General features: G+C 42.8%; 1 protein-coding gene across 1 annotated transcript in view; it reads right to left on the minus strand.

Annotated features, from left to right (window-relative positions):
* col11a2 (collagen, type XI, alpha 2) overlaps window positions 1-22864 on the minus strand; it is a 43976-nt gene extending 21112 nt beyond the window's left edge. Inside the window, exons 1-7 of the mRNA XM_076755093.1 lie at window positions 22542-22864; window positions 10066-10227; window positions 8010-8220; window positions 7645-7807; window positions 7277-7399; window positions 1684-2892; window positions 206-325 (exon numbers count right to left, since the gene is read on the minus strand). Of these exons, the coding sequence (XP_076611208.1) occupies window positions 206-325; window positions 1684-2892; window positions 7277-7399; window positions 7645-7807; window positions 8010-8220; window positions 10066-10227; window positions 22542-22659 (2106 nt within the window). The 5' untranslated portion in view covers window positions 22660-22864. The remainder of the gene's footprint in view (window positions 1-205; window positions 326-1683; window positions 2893-7276; window positions 7400-7644; window positions 7808-8009; window positions 8221-10065; window positions 10228-22541) is intronic.
* Between the last annotated feature and the right edge of the window lie 3352 nt (window positions 22865-26216).

Here is a 26216-nt window from a genome sequence, read left to right on the forward strand (position 1 = left end):
ACTAACATGATGATTTATTCTCGTTTTTGTCACCATGTGCTAACTGGTAACTTCTGACTTTTTATACTTTCCTGCACAAATTAAGCAAATCATTGTGGAGATTTGGAGTTTTATTTATGTGTATGTTCTTCATAAGGTTTATGTATTCTGTCGGTCTTCATCTTCTTGATCTGTGTCACTGATCAGTGTGTAATTTTCTTTTTACCTGTGCTGGGATCTCTTCATGTCCAACCACCTCACCGTCTGGCAGTGGGACCGTCTCCTCATAGTAATAATCAGTCTCTGTAGGGGTGTGGCCAGCCTCGGAATATTCAGTGTCTACATCCTGATTGGTCAAGTTGACAGGAATTGGGGAGCAGGGAGGAGGTAAGCAGATTTGATTGGAAGAGCGTGGTTAGTTCAAAGTCTGCTTGTAAGTGATGACGAGTTAAAAAAAGAAAATGGAACACATCATAAAATTGTGGTTGCCAGAGGCAAAGAAATTTTCACAGGCAACTCACATTTTTAAAGTTGTAAAGATCCATTTTAAAAAGAAATTTCAGGTAGTTTCAGAGTCTCAATAACTATAAATGTTGCCATATGCAAGATTTAGGGAGTCATTGAGACTACTTTGCTGAGATTTCTTTTTATTGTATTGTTGAAAACTTTTTAAAGCTTTTTAAAGCTCACAAAGCCAAGACTCATGAAAGGGTGAAGTCTGCTCTTACTGGAAGCCAAATTGAGAGCCTCTATCCATCCCTTCAGGTGAAAACATCATAACTTGATGCTTTGGGATGTCTAGTTTCACCCAAGACCAGAAAACAGAGAGAGAACACCAACCAGCAGCCTCACAGAACACGATTCAGTGACTTCAACGTAACAGTCGACGCATGATATGAATGTTTCAGAACCCACTGATGACCATGAACCTCACGTCTCTGCTTCGAAGCATGTCGGCTTCACACAGCAGACTACAAAGTGAATTACATTAACCTCTAATGAAAACACATTTAAAGTGTGCTTTTCAGTTTCTGTGAGGCTGCTTTATTCATATTTAATACAAAAATATATCCAGAGACAGAGAAACAGGTGTCAGAGAGAAAACACAGGTACCTCAAAAAAACATAGGGAGGATGATAGAGTGACAGGGAAGTGTTGTTGTGTTGCTTGTGTATAGAACGTGATAGTATTTGTGTTTTCTCAGGTTTAGTTTTGTGCCATAGCAATCCATGCTCATTCATTTGACCGATACGTTAAAAGGTTCCCCCGAAAAGAAAGAGACGGAGTGCTGGAGTGTATTCAGGTTCTGAGATCCAGTTTCAGCAGCTTGAAGGTAGGAGTATGAAGTGAAGTAAAGAACAATGAAACTGTACAATTAGCCATGCTTCAATGTGCACCGCTGTATCATATCATATGGAGAAGTTGGGTTGATCATGAAGATCATATGATATATAAACAGAGGAGAAGTCACCCAGCTTGGTATGAACCAACTTCCATTCTGAAGACCAGATTGTCCACCATCAAGGATTTACTTCAAAATTTGTCATAAAAGACATCCCCAAAAACGGTAAAAATTCCAAACATTAAGTTTCACAAAAATTTTGTTGCAGACCCTGGATGGTGGAAAGACCTGGCAGCCAGGTGGGAAAGATCGGACATACCATTCTGGTCATTCTGACCCAAACATGGGCCTTCCTGTTGTACCTGTTGATAACCGTTGTTAATTTTCTTCGCTGGGACTGCAGTTCCACTCAGCGCAGTCTTGCCAAAGGGTGGAAAAGGTTTGTGCTGGGATTTGACATTAATGTCCACCACCATCTTGGATTTCGTGGGTCTGGGTGGAGTGGGCCGGACTGGGGCAGATGTTGAAGCTACTTTCTTCGGTATGGCGACCTTTTCGACCACATTCTTCACTACTTTGGTCACGGTTGATTTGATCAGAGGGACTTTGGTGACCACAGTTTTAACTTTGGTGACCTCTTTGACCTCTGCATTTACTTGGGTTTTTGCTGCTGGAGCTTTGGTGACCACAACCTTTGCGGATTTTGTAGGTTCAGGTTTTGATGCTTTTGTGGGTTTAGGTGACTTAGTAACTTCTACTTTGACAGCTGATTTAGCTGCACTGACCACAGTCTTTTCTGTCTTTTCTACTTTAACAACTTTCTCAGTCTTTGCTTTTGTAGTGGTTTCAATTTTTGCCTGATTTGCAGCACCAGTACTAATGGCCTTCTTTTCTACCACAGTAATAACTTTGCCACTGCCATTTGCCTTAGCCCCACCGTTGACTTTATTCTCAGCTTTGCCATTGACTTTGACCTTAACCTCTTTAACCTCAATGGTAGTTTTGCCATTTCCATTGGCTTTATACTCTACTGTAGTTTTGCCATTGATGTTTCCAGTAGTCTTAGACACAACAGTGACTTTTCCATTTCCACTGGCTTTCTTTTCTGCTGAGGATTGTCCATTTCCATTAACACTGACTTTTTTCTCAGTTACAACCTTTCCATTGCCATTTCCATTCACTTTGGCCTGAGCTGTAGGCTTGGCATCTGCTGTAGCTTTGCCATTGGCATTCATTTTTGATACAATGACTTTTCCATTGCCATTGTTGTTGGCTTTAGTGGCACCATTTGTTTGCTTCTCTGCAGCAAGTTTACCATTGCCGTTCTTAGTCGGGGCAACTGTGGGCTTAGATTTAGCTGCTGTTGTTGGTTTGATCTTAGACAAGAGGATCTCTGCTGCAGTGGGCTTTACTTTGGATGGCTTGGCTGTTGAAGACTTGGGAGCTTTGGTGGGCATAGGCATCTTGACTACAAGTTTGTATGGTTTAGTCTTGGCTGGCTTGGCTGGAGTGGGTTTCACTTTGACAGGGCTGGATTTAGTGGGAGTTGCTTTTCCATTGGTGGCCTTCTTCTAATATCCGTGATTATTGTTTGGTTGAGATGATGTTTAGTATGTAAAAGTGCATATTAACAAAGACAGGGAGAGAAAGTGGAGGAAGACAACGATACATGGAAGGGTTGGGTGGGGGTGAAACGCACAAACAAGGGATGGACAGAAGGAGAGAGAAAGACAAGAGTGGATGTTTTGAGAAACAATGACATAAAGATGGCCAAGGCTTGGATGATTTACTGAGACTGTACAGGCATTACTGGATACAGCAGAGAATTAATACAAGTTTTCAAACAGCGAGCAAATATACATCTGAAAAAGTACCATTACTAAAACAAATTCAAAATCCATATTTTGAGAAATTTCATGTCCAGTTATTTTGTTTGTTTTTGCTGATCTCTCCAGTAATGCCATTCCCAATATTAAATGACAAAGCAGCATCTTTGTGCTAATATGAACCGGAGCCTGTGGTTTGGCAGAGGCACTGAGGGTGTGACTGGTCAGGTAAAGCTGATGCTGAACACACACGCTGTACAGACACACACACTAAACATACACATCGCTGATGCACTGACCTGCTGTGCTCTCTTTCTCTCATACATACACACAGTTTATAATGCATTGAGCAGTCCAACTGAAAGACAGAGATGGTTATTGTTGCTACCATAGGTTGCTGTTTAGCCATGCAAAAGAAAGAACATAGATGCAAATGCATATTAGTCACATAAAACCACAAAATGAAAACAACAGTACATGATTAATTCTTACCACTCATGCTGCTATACTGAAAATACATGCAAATTAACACTGCCAACTAGCTGGTCAAAATTTCACCCAAATAATACAGTGTAGAAGAATAACAGGCCAACATTGTGAATATTAGCTCCTCAAATATGCAATACAGAACACAGACACTGAGGGGACAGCCTGTGGCAAACATGCATGTCATGTATGCCATACAAAGGTCAGATGTACAACCATTAATGCATATACCAAGACAAAAATATGTGCATTGATATTCCCATGTTGACTGCAAAATTGGTATGGAAACTGATGATGCAGAGGTACAGCGGTTGCATGCGGTGACATCCTCCGAGACAATTAAGAAATCATGCAAGTAATAAGACGATACAGACTCATGCCCTGGTCAGACAGTATTGCAAATCTTGTTTTATTTTGTGGTCTGTGTGTGTGTCTTTTTGTGATTGACAGTGAAGCTGAAATGGTGGGGTTTATCAAAAAAGCTAGAAAATGGCAGATAATTCAAACAATCACAGTAATGCACTTAAAGTCAAGTGAATTCTGATATACTGTGATTAGTAACTTGACACCCATTGTAAAACAAAACGTATTTACAAAAACTACTTGACCAAGATCAGTTTAAGAAAGGGCACTCTGGCATGTAACTGTTTGGATGTGCTGTTTTCAATTAGACAAAACACCCAATCATCATGTAATCCATTGGTTTGGTAAAGTAATTTTAGCAGCTCCACCAATTGTCAAAAGAGGTGATATTAAGTAACCGTAAGCATCTAAAAAACAACAAAAACATTACCTGATTAACAAATTCATCATGTCAGGCTATTAGCTTTTTCCTACATGACTGACATTTCAGAGAGGTTGTTGGAGGTGGTTTGCTTTGTGATAAAACTTAATCTATTTTCCTTGTACAGTGCATTATGTGCTGAGAATGTCTTAAACATGAACTTGGTCTCTTAAAAGGTTTTCACTCTATTTGAGAGAAGGTATTTTGGTTTGTTTTAGGGTGGAACAGGATGTGTGAAGAACGAGTGAAGATTGGAGAACTGAGTGACAAAGAATGTGAGAAAAATTGTGTATATAACAACACAGCTGCACCTACACCACCCCCCCAGTGCCCCCACTTAGCCACATCTGAACACACACAGATATATGACAACATGTAAATGACATGAGGACAAAAAAATCATAGTAAAGGTATTCCTGTGTGATGGAGGCGGTGGAAACAGATGTGTAGGCAGTCAATGTGGATTAAAGAAAGGTGATGAGGAGGTATGGAGTGATGAGAGAGGCATATAGAAAGGTAAACGCGAAAATGTGCAGATTTTGAAACAAATCTTTCAGAGAATGTAAATTTAGCTGATATTCAACCATTTAGCAAGCTAAACCTATATGATGAATTAAACTGTTATTGCTGTAATACCTCTCTCTCTCTCTCTCTCTCTCTCACACACACATTCTCCTTCCCTTCCACAAACCCTGCTTTTTTCCCCCGTCTCTTTTGCTCCCTCTTTACCTGTTGACTGGGGGCCCCAGGCTGGGGAGAGGGGAATGCAGAGGAGGAGGGAACGCCTGTTGTTTCCTCATAATAATAGGGGTATTCATGGTCATCCTGCTCCTCATCAAAGTACTGAGAGAGATGGGGGGATGGAAAGATTGAAAGATGGGAAGGATGGAGGTAGGGATGGGTTGGCAGTGGACAGGAAGGTTCAAGAAAGCAAGAGAAATGGAAGGAGAGGAATTTATGAAGAGGGAGAGAGTGGATCGCCAGGGGGAGGTGAACAGGGGTTGCAGAGGACACAGAGGGAGAAATAAAGGTGAGGAAGAAATCAGATGAATGTGGGGTGAAGCGGCAAGAGGGGGGAAAAAATAAAACATGGTGACAGACAGCAAGAGACAGCAAAGCAGACAACAGCAAAATGCAAAGCTTTTATTTTTCCATTCATCAGAAGGAGTCTGTGTTGCTGGCTAAAAGGTGTTGATTTAAAAAAATGTTCAAACACAGACGACCTTGATGAATGAGAAAACAGCAACAATTAAAGTCAATGAATAAAACCACACTGATTTATATTCATTCAGAAAGCAGTCATATCAACATGGCAGGGTTTGGGACGCAAAGTGCTGGAGCTCTGTACACTGACTGACACAACTGTGCTGACTGATCGGGCATGCAGGCTTATAAAACAAAGGTCATGTACTTTGGATGGATGAATGCAGATGAAAATCACTTGCTACTTTAGCTCTGTGATGCACCTGGTGTCAGGGAACTATCAGCTTCCACATATCAGGATATTTTGAGAGGAACAGAATGAGGGAGAGCTTGAGAAGCTTATAATGAATGTATATAATGTGCACAACCAGTCTCAGTAAGCAAAGAGGCTCCACCTTAATCCATCTTCATGCCAAATCCTTATGTGTCTCAATTTAACCAGAAAACCAATCAAAATTGAACTTCATTTGCATGTTTTATGTTCTGAACAAGTTCTCTTTCTTTCAATCCATAAGAAAAAATGGGGAAAAGCATTGATGTTGGCTTGTATCATCCGCTTTCCCCTACCTTTCTGTGTTTCATTTTAGTAGAGCAGGAACAAGTGTCAACTACTCCACTGCTGTGACAATTCAAGCTTATGTTCCTACAACGCAAAGGTTATGAAATGTGCCCATTCTTACAGGTGCAATTATGGAAAGCTATGATATGACAATGCCTCTGCTTTTGTTTTCACACAGACTGAGGAGGTGAGGAGGAAAGTGGATGGATACGAACTGTTGCTGATGATGGGGATGCGTGAGGAAGACAGAAAGGGAGAGCAGCACTTTGATGACATTATCAGACGACCCAAACTGAACCTGAGGAATTCTCTTTCATTTTCATAGGACTGGTGCATTTAGAGTGGCCTCTGCTTTCATAATCTGAACATGTTTTCTAGCTTTCCTAACAAGTAAATTGGCAGAAACAAAACTGCAGGAAGACTGACTATGAAGCACTAACCCAGTGCTAGCTCATTGGATGAGAGATTATTTTTCAATTAATAAGATTCCTCACTGACTTCACTGACCCAGAAGTATCTACTCTGTGACAGCCACGATAAGAGCTGGACAGACTCTAAAATTCATACATGTAAAAAGGTGCTTCAGTCCATTTCAAATCTCATTCACTATAAACAAAACTGTTTCTCAGACTATTCAGATCCAGTGAAAGTTCCAATAGTTTCCTTTCTTCATGTAGATCATCTTTTAAAAAGTGTCGCAGAAAAGGAAAACGAGGTCCACAGGTTCTGTTTGGGCCTGCTTTAGTGGAGCTACAGATGAGCCTACATTCCTATGAAGGAGTCTGTTAACACAGAGCTTACGGTCTGAATTTATTGGCTCTGTAATGGATGCTACTCAGTAGTCTTGTAAGTGCTACGGGATCTGTGCGCAGCATTGTATTCGTTTTGTGTGAACAACTAAGACCTCATCCTGCAGTAACCCTTATAAGAGGTATAAGTCACATCTAAAGGCTGGTTACTGTACCCTGCTGGAAGGTTTTCAAGAACGTTATTCACTAAGAAGGTTACTTGTGTCATTAAAGTTTCATATGTATCGAGGAGCAAATGTTGATTTCATGCGTCTGTGTAGGAACTCGTGTTGTCTTGATGTTACTCACGTATGCATTGGGGTCCTGAGCCTGGGTCTTGGGCAGTGGGGAGTCACAGTCAGGGCTGTAGTGTTCACAGAAGTCATAGGCAGCCTGTGAGTTGGAGGCAATCAGCAGTTGCTGGATGTCTCCCTATGAAGAAGAGAAAAAACAGATCAACAAACACTTGTTAAAGCAAGCCTTACTTGCTAAAGCGTTATATGACTCAAAAAAATACCATACCAAAACACCAAGAAATATATGATTTGCCAGTTCAAACTCAGTAGTTACAGAGTGCTACAGTAGAGGGTACTCACAGTCACTTAACAGTAATCAGCCACACAACCAAAAACTGTATTGTTTGTCCCTTTGCCAGTTACACTTATGAAGGTTCTCACCTGGAAAACCTCCTCATCAAGCAGACGGGCACCGAACACTGTGATGCCATTGGTGTCAATCTCTGCATTGTTGCCGCGGGGCAGAGGACGGGTCATCTTCTTTTTGCAGTCCAGGAGCAGTGTCACGTTCTTCTTTGAAACAGAGATAGCGATGCGATGCCACCTAGAAACGAGGAGGAGGAACAGAGGGCAAATAAATGTGCAATGTGACTACAGGCCTGATTAAAAAGGTGTCAAACCACCCCCAAACCACAGGCACATTCCAATCAACACTCACACACATACTATGTCCAACCACTAACACCCACATGACCCCAATCATGTCATCTCAACCAGTCACAAACTGGTTGTTGCTGGTTACTGACTTGCCATCAGCCAGGTTGACGCCTCTGAACAGTGGGAAGTCCTCAGGGGCTGGCTTGCCGTTCTGGTCCTCATACAGGAAAACTGGTGAGCGTCCGATTTCAATGCCCAGCTGCTGAATGCCCTGCTCACTGTAGATGGAGAGGAGGAAGGCCTGCAGACCAGCATGGGCCTTAACCAGAGCCATGATGGAGAAGTTCTCCGGGAATCGACCTATTGATGAGGGAAGGGAGGGATGGGAGAAGAGAGACAGACATGAAAGAAGGCAAGGGTTATATCATGAACATGGGTCATTGCTAGACTGGGTATTTTACGAGAAGAAAAAATGAGGAGGAGGCAGTAACCAGAGCATTTATCTATCATGGAACATGAAGGAGGCAGGAGAAGAAGGTGAAGGTGAAAAAAGAAAAGGAGATGAACAGGTAGTGGCTGGGGAAAGAGGAGAAAGAATGGAGAAGTAGTGCAGGATGAGAGGTGGAGAAGAATATGTGAAATGACACCAGCGATGAGCTTCAAGAGATTAAAATAAGTGATCTGTGTCAGGATCAAATGATTGTGGAATATCAGTATATAATACATAATAACAGGTGAGCAGAGCTGAAGAAGGAATGCTAAATCTCAGAAAATGAGTTGAAAATCAGCTTTGACTTTTGAGGATTTTTTACAACCACATAAGTGCCACTCTCTGTTTGCTCTCCTTACTCCAGGGTGTCAGACGGTCTACTAAAGTTAATTTGTTATGGCTCTCCCACACACTTTAACTGAGCTGCTGCACTGCAACGCATAATTATACTTTATATGCAAGAGCCATCTAGCATAAGGCACAATAGCCTCACTTAACTCCAGAGAGCTCAGTTTAAAATGCACCTAAAACATATATAGCAACCTGTAATTCTAATTATAGGTTTCTGCACTCTGGAAGTCATCAAATACGTTAAATATTAACCCCCCTTAAAGTGTGTTGCGATGGTCCCTCTTTCCAGAGCAAACTGTCCTGTTGTCAAAAATAAAACATATACAAAAACTTCTAATAAAGAGCTATATTTGTTATATAATAACCTGCAACGTTGCTATTGCATTTGGTTGAGTTATTCGCAAGGTCGGGGTTCATTTCATTAGCTAATACTTGGCTAACTTCAATCCATAGCATTAGCATAAATGACGCCAACTGCAAACGGTAGTTAGCTAAAGTTTGCTAAGTGATAATGTTAGCTAGCTAACTCGAGAAACTTCCACAAGCAGGTGTCCTGACAGAACTCGTGTTCACCAACACACTGTAAGGAATATCTTCGAGTGTATTGTTGCGCATACAGCCACTCACCACAGGCCTGCGAGGTGTGTTAAATTCGTCATATTTTTTTGAAAGTGTTTTTAGAGTTTGACCCATTGCTCGCTCCGTTTTACTATCAGTGATTGTTAGCTTAGCAAGTAGCGACTGGAGCCGGTGCTGTTGCTATGGATACAACTGCGCATTGATATGGAGGCTCAACTGTTGATGGGAACGACTGCAAGATAATCAGAAACTAGTTCCTTTCTTTGAGGCATTTGACAAAACCTGGGGTAATAAATATTTGGATGTTCCATCTAAAAATAAATATATGCGATAAACTTTTTTTTAATTCGATATAAATAACTTTTTTCCGAATAAAAACACACGCTTATTTTGTAACCCTTTTCTAACTGCTTTGTCAATGCTGTACCTAATTATGGTCATGCCAACAAAGGAAATTTGAATGTGAATATTCATGAGCAAACAAAATAAAACCTGGTTATTCAGTCAGTTGATTTACTCTAAAACAATTCCATATATACATGTTTATTATGACATTGGTTACATTTAATTTTAAAGGATAGTTCAGTCATCATGAGGAGTACTACTCAAACTGAATAGTTGTAGAGGGCCATCTCTTTTAAAGCTGTCTCTTAGAAGTCCTCCATCATTTAAATCACTAGATGATGGTACCTCTTTAAGTTCATAATAACAGTTATTAAACAGCTTTATGGCAACTTCTCTCCAAATACTCGGACAACCTGATGGTGAGTCCGGTTGAGGCCTACCTGAGAAGAGCTGCTTGGTTGGGGCAGAGATCTGGGCCTTCTTGCTGATGCGGTAAGCATGATCGGGGCTGCTGGAGCGACGGGATGTGCAGAAGCCAGGGACTTTCTTCACGCCCTCGGGGAGAGAGGGAACCTGCAGAGCGCGCAACACATCCACTGGGTCTGAGGAAGAGAAGAAAGAGAAGAAAATCATCATCACATTTACCAACAATTCATTCAGATGGTTGCTCTGTGTGCAACACAGCAAGCAAACAAATGAAATGTCGAAGAAAATATCCTTCAATGATAGTAAATTATACAAGTTTGTCAATAATCCAGCAAATCTGTGATGCTTTCAAACAAAACCAGAGATACAACATCTAAATCTGAGTCTGTGGACACAGCGCTTCACTCTCTGGTTTGCATCTGTCTGTGGATGTTGAGGTGTACATACAGTAAATCTGTGATGTCTGCAATCATGGCAATAAAACCCTGCTGCTGCTCTGCTTTATGGTGTATGATATGATATATACCTGCACAAACATATAAAAGATAAAGACCATAACAGCTTTTCAGAAGGCCCATCATTAGGCTGTATATAAATCACTCTAAAGGCTCATTTACTTCTGCAATGTGGCTAAATACAAAATAGAGATCATTTTTCAGTGCAGCCCATCTGCACAGCTGCAGAAACCTGACCTGGATCAAAAAAAGTTCATCTTGACAGTAATCTTAAATGTTCTTGCAGCACTAATGTGACATAGGGGCAGATACAGGGGGTGTCCACAATGGCTACCACTGTACATTTCGGGTATAATGTAAGAAAGGAAGCACTGTGTCGGGGCAAAAATGGGCCGCAGTCCAAGCCGCATATATGAACCGCTGTGAGGCAGGTACAGTAAAGCTCAGTTTAGATCAGAGCGGAGACAGTGGCCTCTATTCTGCTCACGTTTATCAAGCAGCTGAAACAAGTGGCTGTTGATGCGACAGCGCTGAGTCAATGGAATATTTGTATGAGGAAACATTTCACAGTCTCACCTGACACACACAAACACGAAAAAATTCAGGTACACACACACACACACACGCACACTCCAGATATACAGTATGCGCCCTCACAACAGTCTCACATCCTCTCTCCACTTTCACACGCTGAGGTCAGGCAGTCTGTTTCTCCACCTTCAGTCTGCGCTGTGGTTCACCTTGTTGGCTTTCTCACATTGCTCGAAGGCACTGTGTCAGTGTGAGTGTTCCAGTTTGAAAAGCATGGATCTGACTCGACCACTCATGGTAGAATAAGCGCTGCACTGCGAGACAGTTTGGATGAAAGCAATCATGTTTCTTAGGTTATAATTAATTTGCCCGCACGAGCTACCAAACAGCAGCTGGAAATCAATCTCACAGAGGCGGCAGGAAAATCTAAGCCACAGTCACTATCTAAGTGCTGTCTGATGTTCATTGCTATGTCCTCCAAAGTCTTACCCTTTTGGAAACAAACATCTTGAAAGAACTGATCTTTTATAGCCTAATTTACAGTTACACGTTCATGTCAGCACCCATTTCACCACAGCAGGCATTAAATCTTAAAAAAGGGCAGATGTCTGATTAGTCGCATAGGTCGACTTGTGCTGTCTTGTTACAGAACAGCATTCTGTACACAGTGAAGGCAGGTTAAAGGATTCCAGCGCACTGTTGATTCCTACTGGAAGACGATCTGTGACAGAGGTCAGAGGTCAGGCTGCTTTATACAATGCATACATACATTGATTGTCAAGCTGCTGTGTACTATGCTGTCTAATTCAAGATGGAATAACAAATATGCTTGACTCAAATTCAGGCTTGCACTCACGCATTTTAGACAGTTAAAATATTGTGAAGGATTCTTATGGTTTTGAAGTGAGGCTGCAATAAAGTTAAAGTTTTCAACAACATTTTCCTGAAGCCACTTATCCTCCCTCGGTCCTGGCTAGCCTTCCTGTGTTTGAGGTGCACCAGAGAGCTAACTTTGCTGTTAACAGCCAATGAAACTCATTTGCTGCCAGCCCTGCTGTGGCATTTCTCATAATAAACTTGTGGAGGCAGTGATGCGTTGGCCATGTCAAAAATACAGCTCTGATGAAAAGATCACAACCGAGCCCTCCTGCAATGAAGCTTGCTTTCATTTTTCATTCAGCAGCCACTTTGATAAACTCTAATTTGCAGGTGCTTTAAAAAGACTCATATTGAAGCAGGAAGTATGTAATCACGCACACCTCAGCATGCTTAAAAAGTACAACAGAGCACACAACAGCACAGCACTAACTCTCACATGATGAGTGTTAGGAGCTCATCACCACAAACGCTGAATATGTGACCTACTGGCACAGTAAGGAGGTGGACAACCAGTGTGTCAGCAATACACCAGGCAACACTCTGGGTGATGCTGATGTTAATAAAACTCTTCCAAAATGTTTTCTTGCAATTGTTTGATCAAACAATCGAGGATCGACTCCTGATCATCAGAAATTAAATGAAATTATGCACATGTATTCAACGACCGTGGCTCTTTTTATCATGAAAACAGAAACTGACATGCATGACACATGAAGGAACGTTGCATATAAAACCTTTTTAAAGAGCAGGAATTTATGATGCTTTATTTTGGCCTCTAATGTGAAGTTTCCCTGTGTTTGTCCTAAAATCACACTGAGCCCATCAGTGGTGCTTTTGTTTAGGTGACACCCAGCGTCTCACAGTCAACAGTTAGTCAAACAGGCCCACAGATGGTAATATTTACCCCAACAGAGCAAATGGTGCATTAATATTGCCTCAGACTAGACCTCAGTCCATTAACGTCACTCTACACCAGGGAGAGAAAGAGGAAGAAGAGGGGGGTAAGAGGAAGAGGTGGAGTGAGGAAGGAAGGGAGAAAGAAAAGGATGTATAAGCAACATGCAAGGAGGAGGGGAAGCAAGAGTTAGATTGAGCGGCATTGTGACGCTACATTAACCATCTGAAACAGATCAGAAACAGCTGCTTGAAGGCGGAAATGAACAGACGGGAGATTAGTTAGTGAAAGCGGAAACGTGAGACAAGTCGAGGCATGAATGAAGGCGCACGCCGAGAGGAGGATGAAAAGAGGAATAAGGAAATTCATGTATTCATTTATGGTTCCTTTTTTTTTAAAATTCTGTACTTTTATCCAGGCAGCAAAGTCTTGAACGGACTGTTTTCACAACTAAGTCAGCCCATAAAACGTTAGAATATTGAAAATGAAAGCAAACCGTCTGACTTTGAGTGCAATTTCCAGACTTTTGAAACTTTCAAAGACCTGAGGTGCATTGAATTTTTTCCATACTTTACAAGACTTTTGCAGATCTGCACAGGAATGCTGGGAATGAGAAAGAGGTAGAGGGAGGGCGGTGAGAGGATGAAGGTGGGAGAGAGAGGTTCAGGCAAAGGTGCGTACGTGTGTGTGTGTGTGTGTGTGTGTGTGTGTGTGTGTGTGTGTGTGTGTGTTTTGGGGGTCAGGCAGTGACAGTAGACAGCGTGCTTCTGTGATGGCAGGATACTGGATCAGATTGCAGCCAAAGCTCCCCCAGCACACCCAGTACAATGTGGCGCTCTGTTCCCTGCTGCCCGCCCGGCTAACATCTGCAGCCGGGGCCCTTCCTGCCTGGAGGACCACAATCACGACAAAAACACACCCACAAAAATAACACACGGGGCCACAGAGGTACACACTCACACAGGTCAGGCACGGAAAATGGCACCATTACACATCACAAGATGAGGAGTGGCAAATATGAAACTAGACAAGGTAGGAAAACAGAGAGCCGGGGGGCACAAACTCTCTCTTTACTTTCTTTCTTCTCCTTCTTCCCGCTCCATCGGTCTTTCTTACCATAAGCACTCACAGATGGCTGCAGCCCTTTGATGTAAACGCAGGCAATTACACTGGTGTCATTAAGACAGGAAACAGGGCTCCCAGGCACGTGAGGGCAGTTACAACCAGCGCTGTGGGTAAAGATTACAGTAGCCTGTACAGTTAACCCAACTGACAGCTGCACTGCCTGAAAAGAAAAGGCCGTTTTCGGTATGGCACTCATGTTAGAACATTAAAACAATGCCTTAATCACTAAAACTCATTCACCTGATGTCGCTCATTAGATGTAAATGAATGTGAAATTGTTCTATTAATCCGGAGAATCTTGCAGAATCTTCAAAATATCAACAATTCAGAACTTTAGAAAAAGGGACTTTTTTTCTGAAGCCAAAACACTTTCTTAGATACTCCATCCTGTGTTCAATCCTTTCAATGAGGTGGGCACTTTAAAATGAGGTGTGCTGCAAAACTGCAGGATTTTTCAGCAGCGCTTGTATGACTGTAGTTCCTCACAGCCGCCACTAGATGGAGCTAAAACTGATTTAATGAACTTGGTGACAGGCGCCAGTGTTAACCGAGCACAGTCAAGGTCTGTTGAAGGGCTGCAGCCACATGATGTTACACACACACACACACACACACACACACACACACATACACACACACACACACACACACACACACACACACACACACACACACACAGGTGTTTACATGTACACAGACTGTGCAAACAGACACACTTACAGGAGTGAGAGATAAACAATGCTAACGCTGAAGTAACGAGTGACTATTAAGCAGAGTCTGTGCATTCTGTCAGGGTAAACGACTCGACGAGCAGGACACACAAACGCCTCTTCAGTCTGAACACAAAGCAGATGGACACACAGATTAGACCCTGCATGCACGCAAAGTGTCAGAATCATTGGTCAAGACAGTTGTTGGGTTTCTCATAAAGCCGAAATGAAACAGTACACAACCCCAAATTAATGAAATAATAGGAATAAGGGACTCCTATGAGAGGTATGATTATCATATTCCATATATATTCCATGCCTCCATCCATCTCTATACCTACCTATACTTTGGGCTCAAGCCCATTCCAGCATGCACTGAGTCAAAGACAATCCTGGGTGATATAATTAAAGGTTATGCATATGTTTCTATGTTGACACATGAGTGTATTGCACGCACACACACACACACACACTAGGCTTGGGTCATAGTGTTACTGCAGACTTGTGTGAGGTGACAACGGTGTGATTCTCAGTTCGCTTCAGAGGAAAAACTTTATTTCCTCTCTGGGCTTCCTGCTTTGGATGTATAACAATTTCTATGTGTGTGTGTGCGCATGTGTGCCCTTTCCTCTCTTGGTGCAGCTGTGCCAAATACCAGACACACACTCCAGCTGACACGCTGACCCCTCACCTCTCACCTTTACACAACGACCACAGTGTTAGACACACAGAGCGAGAGCGACGTGCAATACTGACCTCAGATTAACGCACGCAAATACAAACGGACGCACAAATTCATCTGCACACCAATTCTCTGTCTCAGCGTTTGACTCCTGTGGCATTTCTAAGAAAGAACAAAGATGGCGGGGACACGAGAACACAAATGACAGAAAGTTTAAAAAAAAAAAAAAAAACTAATTTCAAAATTGCAAGTCGCCGTGAACTAAACTCCAGTTGTTCCGAAATCACCAGCTGTGTCCCCATCCACCCAGCTGACCGCGATGGCGAGGCGTATGAGCTCCTGCAGGTTGTAATTTTCAACATGGTGCTCTATAGTTACGATTTATTTATAATGCCTCATGTACACAGACAGAAAATCCATTATGAGTACCCATGCTATAAAAAGGGGGTTATTAGACTTTACATTGTTTATATGGCATGAAATGAGGGTTTGGTCTGTCAGTGGGGTGCTAATTATCATGTAGATGTCACATCATGTGACAGCGCCTGGCTAGCTGCTCCAAAAGCAGCGATGCCAATGCAGCACTATGCTTGGTGCTGGATGAATGTCAGTAAATCCTGACCCAGGTGTGAGAGGAAAGGGGATTGGGAGCATATTAATGATAAGTGAGGTGACCCCACCATCACAGATGTGTCACTGATTTCCCCCAGTGACACCAGGTGACTCAGTGTCAGGATGGAAATGAGCTTTACATAAAACCTTAAGGAGTTAGAGAAGAACGAGAGATTCAAAAGTGAATCTGAGCCTCGATGTCAGTGACACCAGAGCGTTTGAACAGCGTAATGTGGATCTATAATCTAACTGAAAGTTCAAGTCAGTGGTAAAAACACAAACTGTGCTGTGACTTAAAACTCTTACAAAGTGAGTGAAATAATCAGTGTAAAGCACAAAAAAGCAGACAGCGGGGCGATTTCTCACATATGAGCCCGCCTGTGGGCCTTTGCACGCAACATAATTACAACATAATTACACACTGAGGAGAAAAGGACTGACCACCTCTGTCATGAGAGCAGAAACACAAAAAGGTGATCAAATATTCTAACAACACTGATTATATATTAATGGATGTGCACTGCAGGTCCAATCTCTCATGGTCAAAGAACTCCACTTCTTTGCCACTAACAAGGTCACAACTTGAGCTTTTTGATGCTGTGCCTTCATCTTCTTGCACCTGCCTCCACCAGCACTAATTTTAGAGTATCATTACTAATGAATCCCACAGTCTGTGTGGTTTATCCGTCTCTACAGGGCAGTGCCAGCCTTTACTGTGTTGCAGCCCGATGCGGTTTCTTCATTACCTCCTTTGAGGAGCTGCTGCCAGCATATGCCCGAGTCGTCTACTGTCCCCTGTGTACCATTATGTGGTCTGTGCCAGTCTGCGTGTGCCGCATTGACGCTGCCAACGTGTATCGTGCCGGAGTCTCGTGTGGTTTCAGGGCTGGTGGCCACAGTCTTAGTTTGGATCTGAGGGTGGATGCTGACACCACAAGGCCTACGTGGGGCCGCAGGGCCCTGACCAGGAGACAGTCAGTGGTTCCCAGTAACGTACCATCACATGGGACAGACAGTCAGCAAGGGCACAAATTAGAAACCTGTCTTAGGCCCAGAACACGGCGGCTCGTGAGCACTGTCACCTCAAAGAAGTAAGGTCTTGGGTTTGAATCCTGGCCAGGGCCTTGCTGTGAGGAGTTTGTATGTTCTCCTGGTGTTTCTTAATTCTCCTGTCAGTGCCCTTGACTGAGGCACCTGTAAGTGCCCTTGCTGGAGGGCAAGCGCCCTTAAATTCAGAGAGCAGCTCAGTGGTTAGACTTCACAGCTCAGCTCCGACTGAACAAAACCTCAGAGTCCAAAATCACTGTCTTCATATAAAAGGAAATGCGTGTTAGACTAAATTGCTTCACAGTCACTTTAACTTTATTTAGGTTCAGCTGATGTTAAATTTTACTGCTGAAAATATAATTGACTTAAAACTGCCAATTTCCACAAACTGGACCTTTTTTTTTTTTTTTACAGCAAAACAGTGCAAAATTATAATCTGCCCTCTGAAAACTGGTGAGTGCTGATGCATGATCTGTCTGGTCGAATCCTTACAGCTAAACAAGGAACAGTGTAAGGTACCGACGATATATTTATAACAAACAAACATCTTCTACAAGAGTGGTATCTTGTCTTTCCAGAGGTGACAAGTCAGACTCATAATAAAGAGGAGTGTAACAGCAGTGAGCCAGCATTACAAATAATCATCATCACGGTTTCTAGTGACAGTTCTCAGTGTGGAAATCCCCACGTCAGAAATCTGCTCCACATTCTGAGGGTTTTTATTGGGGCAATTTAGCTGCACGAACAAAAGTGAGGAGAGATGGCGGCTAAAGAGCGCTGCAGCGGTCTTTGATTGCAGCGTGTTGTGTCTGGATCTTAGTGCAACACTCAACGACACTAATTACAGTATTTGTATTTATTTTTTGTTCCTGCACTAATGGGGCCAACACTTATTCATTCATACTGATTGCATTTAGTAGTTTAAATGCAACACATAGTCGGGTTGCTATTATATTACAGGATGCAATGACTCCAAGGTGCTTCCCTGCCGTCCACCCAGTGCATGCTGGGATAGATACCAGAGAGCCTAATCAGAAAGAAACATGCATGGAGAAAGAATAAAGTACTGTTTCATGCTACTATTGTTAAATAACTGGGGATTACTGCATTAGGCCACTTGATATGTTAAGAAACAGCAGGGAGAGGTACTGTCCCTGTGATCAATTACTTTTTGGTGTGTTTTCTAGTGTTTTCTACATTTTAAACCCTGCTGTCTAATCCAATATATGCTGGACTGAAGTCTGTTTCCAGGGAAGCTTACACCAACATTTAAATCTATTTTCAAATGGTTAGACAGGACAGGAGTCTGGAAAAGAGATGTACATTAACATTACATGTAAAAACACACAGCTGGGCTCCGCACCCTCCTACACTGACTTCCTAGAAGAAGGAAAATAACAGTGACTCGGAATAGCATCCTATACAGACAGTCTGTCATTATAAAGTTGGCACACTCTCCTGCCGTCCTTGTACATCTTCTGCTCAAACAGAATGCCTTGGAGCAACGACGCCTAACTATCCACACACAGAGAAACCACAAAATCATCACCTACGAAACCGAGAAAGAAGGAAGAGCTATCTTCTACTCGCAACGTTCCCTGAAGTCTGCAGAGCTAATGTGGTTTTGTCTGAGAAAGGCTTTTATGAGTTCACAGTTTGAGGGGATGTCATGGTTTAGAACAGAAGCCTCACATTGATTTCTTTGACTTGTGCATTTTTTTGTTTTACAACCACAGTCTGAGTCTTATCTGTCCCTGCAAATGATGTGATTTTAAATGTGTGGTTGAAGAGAGACGCTGAGAATGACGGTGAAGCCGACAGTCACAGATAAGCCTCTCAACGGTCCTGATTGAGATAAGATATAACTTTATTGATCCCACGCTGGGGAAGCCTATGCTGTCTGTGTGTGTGTGTGTTTGTGTGTGTGTGTGTGTGTGTGTGTCACTGTGACAGTGTTTACATATTCAGCTGTTCTGTTAATAGTCTGTAAATTGGAGGACATGCTAACAGGCCAAGATGAGGGAAAGTTTAGCCCTGAACTCAGTTTTCCAGGCAGCCTGTCCTCCAAAGTTGCGCTCCACCACCAACACAGCAATCTTACATTACACATGGTTAAGTTTATGGGTGAGCTGTGGCCTGTGTGTGTGTCACTTTGGTGCTATATAAGGTCAGTCTGCATGAACTAACTCTAATTTTGCAGAGGAAAGACAGACGATTGATGAGTTCAAAACTCATTTCACCCAGTTCCTGTCCAACAAATTATCTGATGACTACATGGCTGCAAAGTAAAATCTTACTGGTTTTGGCCCACAGCTATGACAGATATGTGTAAAAAAGAAAGGGGGAGAACATGGATGTGGATGATGATGTCACAGGGGCCCATGGGAAAATTATGACAAAGCATAAGAAAATCAGGGACAGGGACAAATTTCAAGCTCCCACACTGAGTCACATGTGATCAGCAGAAGCCTGAAATACTGCACACTTCCAGAGAGTCACAGGGATGAACTGTCAAACTCTGCTCTGCCCCCACATATAGGAGCTCTATTCACCAGCAGAGAGAGAGAGAGAGAGAGAGAGAGAGAGAGAGAGAGAGAGAGAGAGAGAGAAGGGTGAGTTATGTTTAGCCAAGGCAGAGACAGACTGCCCTTTGAGGAGCTCTGCTTTGAAATGAGGTTGAGGAACATCCATGTCAAGAAAATATTGCCCTCTGATTTTCTTCTCCTTTGAACAAAACTGGGCTTTCATGCCTGTCTAGGCCCACTGCTCTCTGGGTAATGGCTGTACTTCATCCGTCCCTCCTCCTTTTTTTTCTAGACTTCATTCTCCCAGAGAAGAGAGAATAAACATGAAAGATTCTGACCACTTTCTTCTCTAAATCGGTCTTTCACTGCTTGGGTGGGGCGCTCTTACAGTTTACACTAACATCTGCGCCGCTGCGCCACATTGCGCGCACAGGAACGCGCATATTGACGCACCGCGCGCACAGTGGTCCAGCGCTTTTGGCCAACCATGCGCACACAATCCACCGCGAGCGCGCAGGGACGCTATGCGTGACCATGCACGCGCTTATTGGTAAGAGGAGTGTTTAATTTTCGTCATTCTGACTTTATCACAGAGTCAGATGATTAGAAAAAAAAAACTTTTTCTACAAGCAAACGAACACCTCTGGACGCACAGCGCCTCTATAAGCACAAGCATCATTTAAGATGAAAAATACAACCTGGCAGAGGTGTTTCACACAGAGGTACATTCACACAGATGGCATACATTTCCACACCCTGAACTGGGAAAAACATCCATAGCTTACAGACGCATATACACAAACAGAACTGTACAAAGCGCACATAGACACGGACACACTGAACGCTTTCACTCCCAAACCCCTGCGACCGAGGTGCTCCGCCGCATAATAACCTATTCATAAAAAGCAAAAATGTCTCAGGCTTCCGCCTCCAAAATACACACGGGAGACGACGGGAAGGTGCAATCGCCTCTCGCAATCTGAAATTGGAAACGGGGCCAAAGAATACACTGGAGGGGGGCAATTTATGTTACAAAAGCCCCCTTGGTCCGTCAGCTGTCCCCGCAAGTTATCCAAACGAAGAATAAAGAGCCATTGATGCATCTGTCAACTGAAACTTCTCAAGCGAATTTATTTCTCCAAAAGCGTTTGTGTAAACTAAACCTGCTTTCTGTTCAAAACCTGCACGACGTGTCTCAGCCAAAGAAATCAAACTAACAACAGCTGGAATAAAATCTGGAAATACTTCCAAGCAGCTTCAGATTCACTGCAAACGAACGAAAATCACAAGTTCATCATTTTAAAGGTACACTGAAACCTCACAAAACTTCATGTTCAGACGCCACGACTTTAAGACGTGCTGCTGCACTTTGTGAAGTGATGGTTTATCTTTATTATCTCTCATTTATTTGATGGCTTGCCGCGTGCCATTCCGCATCAAAAGTCTTCAGTCAGATGTGAGCTGATCTGGACTCAGGTGAATCAATGGATTCTCTGTGTTAAAAATAACTCAGAACGACCAGCGGCCCGTCAGGGAACTGCAGCGCATACAGATCATTCCTGTCAGGCGAATTTATCTCAAACTGCGGAGTGTGAGATGAGAGGAGGGGGCACACAAATTTAGGACGGACGATTTTCTGCTGGGAAATAAGTCTAAGGTCCTCTAAACTCTCACATCTGAAAAACGATTCTTGATATGATTGTACTTATTTATGTTATCACTAATAAAACTAAAACAAACATGATCTGATTTTCTGTTCATGGAAAAACGCAAACTTTCCATAGGCCACATCCTCCAGACTGGATGCAGAAATCCCTCCTCCCTGGGCAGTGATGGATGGACGGGTGCACAGGATGAACTGGTAAACACTCAGCCAGCCTGACTGTGCTCACGGGCTGTCCGTATCAACAGTTTATGCACCGGCCAGCATCCAGTTGCAATACAGAAAAATACTAGCAGGCTACAAATATCGTAAATGGGATGTTTAGTCAACAAAACTCCCAAGAGCGACTGCAGCAGCTCTCTGCACCGTCCTACCCCATGCCCCCTGCGGACAAGGGTGCGTTAAAAGAGCATCACCCTGCCCTGAGTAAATGTGATTCTTAATAGTGACATAAAGTTTATAGGAAGATCAATAGTAAATGTCAACATCAGGTACATTTGTCAAAATAACTAAAAAGTTCCCGAGCGCCAGGAAGATTTGAGCTCAGCGGCTACAACCGCAACACTTGGTGAGATGACACCTGTCAGCAGGCTCCATGCACGCCGAGAGAGGGGGGCAGCCGAGGAAATGGTGTTGAGAGGGGAGACAAAAAAACTTTTGATCGAAGCATAATTACGCGTTTCTATGTTTTCTAGCAGCAAAAGAGCGAATAACCGGCTATGAAAAGGCTCTGTGAGCGCTGCTCGGTAACAGACCGTGCGTAACGTCCATTATCGGACAGGGCATGTTGAGGCTGGTGAGACTTCAGCTTCCCCATAGGAAAAAGTGTTTGTTCAACACAAATAAACGGAAAAACGGCATGGACCTGTACGGACGCGGCGCCTAAAATCACCTAAATTCGGCACGGTCCATTATGGGACAATCAGATTTCCGTCGCATGACTCCTTCATATTTTCAACTAACTTTTGTCAGTTTTAAAGCCTTGGGCAGAAAACACAAGTCGACCTGGGACGCTTTAGGAATTTGAGTCGGTGTTGACAGCAGAGATCAATTCTAAATGTGCAGATATTGACGTAAAAACCTCCAAACAGCTTTACATGTTTGGATATTGCGTGGTTATTGCTGTTGGGGTGTTGTTGGCGACATTTCTCGGGGAGAAAGTAAAGATGCGCGTCAGGTGCGTAAGTGTCCGCTGATGGATGAGGTGTACGTCTATCACGCACGGCAAATCCACGAAGACAACGAAGACCTCGAACACCTTTGCAACGACAAAAAAACAACACACGAGACAGCCAAATCATCTGACCGAGTCTCGTTTAAAACGCACAATAAACACCACAACTATCGATAAGAGAAAACTTCTTACCTGCCCGAACCACGGTCGTTTGGCACACGGCGAGCGCCACCGTTACCAAGGCGAAGGATGAGAAGTCCATGCGCCATGGTCTCCGTTTCTTCCGGAAGGGACAATCTCCAGTATCCATAGTGTTGCAGTAGTTTGCCAGCCTGGCTGAGCTGTAAATGTAGGATATGGTGGAAGTTATCCTCTCACAGAAAGCCAGCCGACGACAGGGATCCGACTGAACCTTCTGCGAGGCAATAGACAAAAAGGCACGCCTCTGGAGACGTATACACCTCTCTCCCGGAGACTTTCCGTAATGAGTTACCTATCTCTGTCTATGTTAATGCACAAAACCTAAACACTAAAGGGGGTTTGGGGTGAATAAATATCTTTTATTTTAACGTTTAACCCCTTAGTGCTAGAGCCCCATTGAGTCAGACTGGGTACAAGTACCCGAAGTGGAGCGAGCAGCAGAGAGAGACCTGGAATCACGCTCTCTCTCTCCCTTCTCTCTCTTTCCCTCTCCCCTTCTTTACTTACACACTTACTCCCACGAAGAGTGAGAGCGTGTGTGTATGTGTGTGTGTGGAGAGAGAGAGTGACTGGTTAAGGGGGAGAGAGAGAGAAAGAGGGCGTGCGTAATTGCGCTCTCGTCGCACGTAGATCTACGTGTACGGAGAAGCGTCTGAGAGTGTGAACTGAACGTTTTTAATGATAGGCCTACACAAATATTTCCCAACGCACAATGGCGTCTTTCTTTTCAGCTGTGAGTAAGTGCTTTAATGTTGCTCACTGAACTCTCGGCAGGCAGTGAAAACCGTTTTCTCTCCGTCTTTGATTCGCTCAAAAAAAAAAAAAAAAAAAAAAAAAAAAAAAATTAGTGACAAGAGCAGGCAGAGGATTTACCTTTTCTACTTCCTGCTTTCTTGTCCTTGTATCTGTGGGATGAAAATTCTGGCCTTATAAACCACGAAGAACACTTCAGGTAAATGCAATGTGACAGCGGGACCACGCACCGCGCTGTGCCAACAGAGAAGAGTGAGCCTCCGGCCAGCCAATCAGGCTTCTGTCCGCGCAACTCACCGCGCCCCTTTCACCCAATCCTCGGAGCCCTCCTCTCGTTCTGATTGGTCAGTCCCACGTGGCCTTGTTTTGCAGCATCAGCTCAGGTGCGCAGGGAGAGAGAGGGAAAGGGAGAGAGATGAAAGTGCCATGAGAGGCAGGCGTGAGTGCAGATCGTTTGTAAATCAGTGTGTCGTGTGTAATGAACCTCTGCGAGTCAAATCTAAGTCAGTTCAATCAATTAGCTATCACTTTTATTTTTTAAAAATAAATTTTTAGATTTGTTTTTTGTTAACCATATAAACGATATAAGTTCATAGGGTTTCAATTAAAAACTGACTGTTTCATCATGTTCAAACATGTTTAGCATACACAACAGGTCAAAGCAGTTAGCAGATTGGTGGATGTTTAGGACAAAATATTTCCTGAATAATTTTAGTTCCAAAATTTCTCACAATCAAAACCAGGTGAAAATATTTGTATAGTACTCGAAGACATTAGTGTCCCATAGTTTCAGCAGAGTTTGAGAGACCTGAAGAATCTGCCTATGAAGCTGTGCTGCTGACTTGTGGTGGACACACACCAGTCACCCAGGGTCAGCACACCCAGACACGGCCTTCACCTGCTGCTGCAGCCAATGCACCAAACCTCTCCACCTTGCAGGTGAGGGACCCACACGTTCCTCTGTTACTTCTTCGTGCTCAGTCCAACCAGGACACAGGCACCATGAACTCTCCTGCAAGCTCCTTTCCAACAGGTCTGACTCCGGGAGGGGGGGCTGCCTCTCCCAGTCCTAGAAACGACGATATATTTCAAACTCATTTCCATTATTGAAAATGTGTTAGATGAATGAATATAATGGATCAGTCTCAGAGAGTAAACACTGTCTTTTATTACCCATATCCTCCCATGTGCAATTCAAATATTCAAGGCAATATTATTTTTATACTCTTTTGTATATAATGTACGAACATACAGTTGATTTTTACTTTGTATCCATTTTTATTGGGTTTTTTTTGTTATTTTCTATGTCTCCTTTTTAAAAAGTTGTGTCTTAACTTATCTTATAAATCTCCCATGAAAGTAGAAAATCACCAAACACCCTTTCCCAGCTTAGAAAAGTTAATGAACAAAATTCCAACAGCATCTCAAAGTACTATTAAAAAAAATGGCCAGTCAGCAATAACAACACATTATAAGCTTCACAAAAGTAATATTTACAGTAAAGTTACTGTATTGGATATTATTATACAGTATTAACAGTGTATTGTGATATTCTGTCACCCCACTGTGTGAACCATATAGACTTTATGTGCTTTTGTCGTATCTGTAACACCTGAAAGTCCGAAACAGCATGAACACCACGTTCTTTGCTATAAGCCTTAAACCAGCTTTAGTCGTAATCTCAGAGACATTCCTTTCATAACTTCAAAGTCGCTTTCATATCCCTACCTGTCAACTCCCAGCAGCATCGTCTTTATTTCAAAGCCATCCCCTGTGCCCAGCGTCTGCCTTGTAAACGTCTCTGCAGTCGCACAGCCCATGGTTAGTCACTTTCTTTGAATGCAGACTCCACATCCAGAAAGCAGTAATTAACCATAATTATCCCCTGATGCTCTATACCACTCACTCTTTCTCACTACCATTCACGCCCCCAAATGTCTGTTTGATTCTCGGGGGGGTTAAGGAGGGGCGTGTGTTTGCATTCTGTGGTATTTCCACGATAATTCCCCTTATTTGGGGACTTAGCAGCAATATAAAAAAAAAAGAAAAGGAAAAAAAAACAGTAAAACTTAATTTTCCTTCACCTCATATTAAATAAAAAAAAAACATATATGGTGAAGACAGACAGATGATTATATCTGAGATACTTTCAAACAAACTCAGAAGTCTGTTTCAACACTGCAATGCTGCGTTTTCTTTGCACTTCTGCCAATATTAACCTCACAATGTAAAAAACATCAGTAAAGATTTAGAATAACAGTTTGTCTGGGCATCCCATGGTTGGACCTTCATATGACCTGCATTGCACTGGTGGAAAAATGGACGTGCAGCACGAAACATATGAGTCATTTGTGCCTCATACGTGCATAAGATGGATCATACTGTTAACTTATTCAGTAGAAATGGAATGAATGCAAGTAGCATTCCTTTTGTAAGCAGTGGAAAGTTTCTTTCATTTAGATTTGAGTTGTTAAGTCAGCGCTCCATATGGCGTGCAGCGAGACGGGTTTTAGCGTCTTCCTCTGCAGCATTTTCAGAGGACGTGCAGCTGTTTATGTGGATCAAGCCCCCTGTGATGGGCTGTGAACACAAGGTGACCCACAATGAGATGAATCATAACATCGGAAATGAAATTTGAAATGTTGAAAGTTTTATTAAAGATTTCAACTTTTTAAAATAAAATGTGAAATAACTGCTTCTCTCTTCCAGTGTTTGCAGGATGATATCATACATCACAAATCAGTGTTCAAGGTTTTGACAACATGTTGTTTTACGGCTTCTTTTCTGTAAGGACACAGTGTGATTATGGATCAGGGTCAGTTATTCTGAGTGCACTGCAAGTCAGACCCAATAGGAGAAAAATCAGAGCCGGAAATCGCTTCCAGTGAAGATAAGATGTAAACTGCAGACTGA

This window comes from Chaetodon auriga, chromosome 17 (assembly GCF_051107435.1).
Source record: "Chaetodon auriga isolate fChaAug3 chromosome 17, fChaAug3.hap1, whole genome shotgun sequence".
In the NCBI taxonomy this organism is placed as follows: Eukaryota; Metazoa; Chordata; class Actinopteri; order Chaetodontiformes; family Chaetodontidae; genus Chaetodon; species Chaetodon auriga.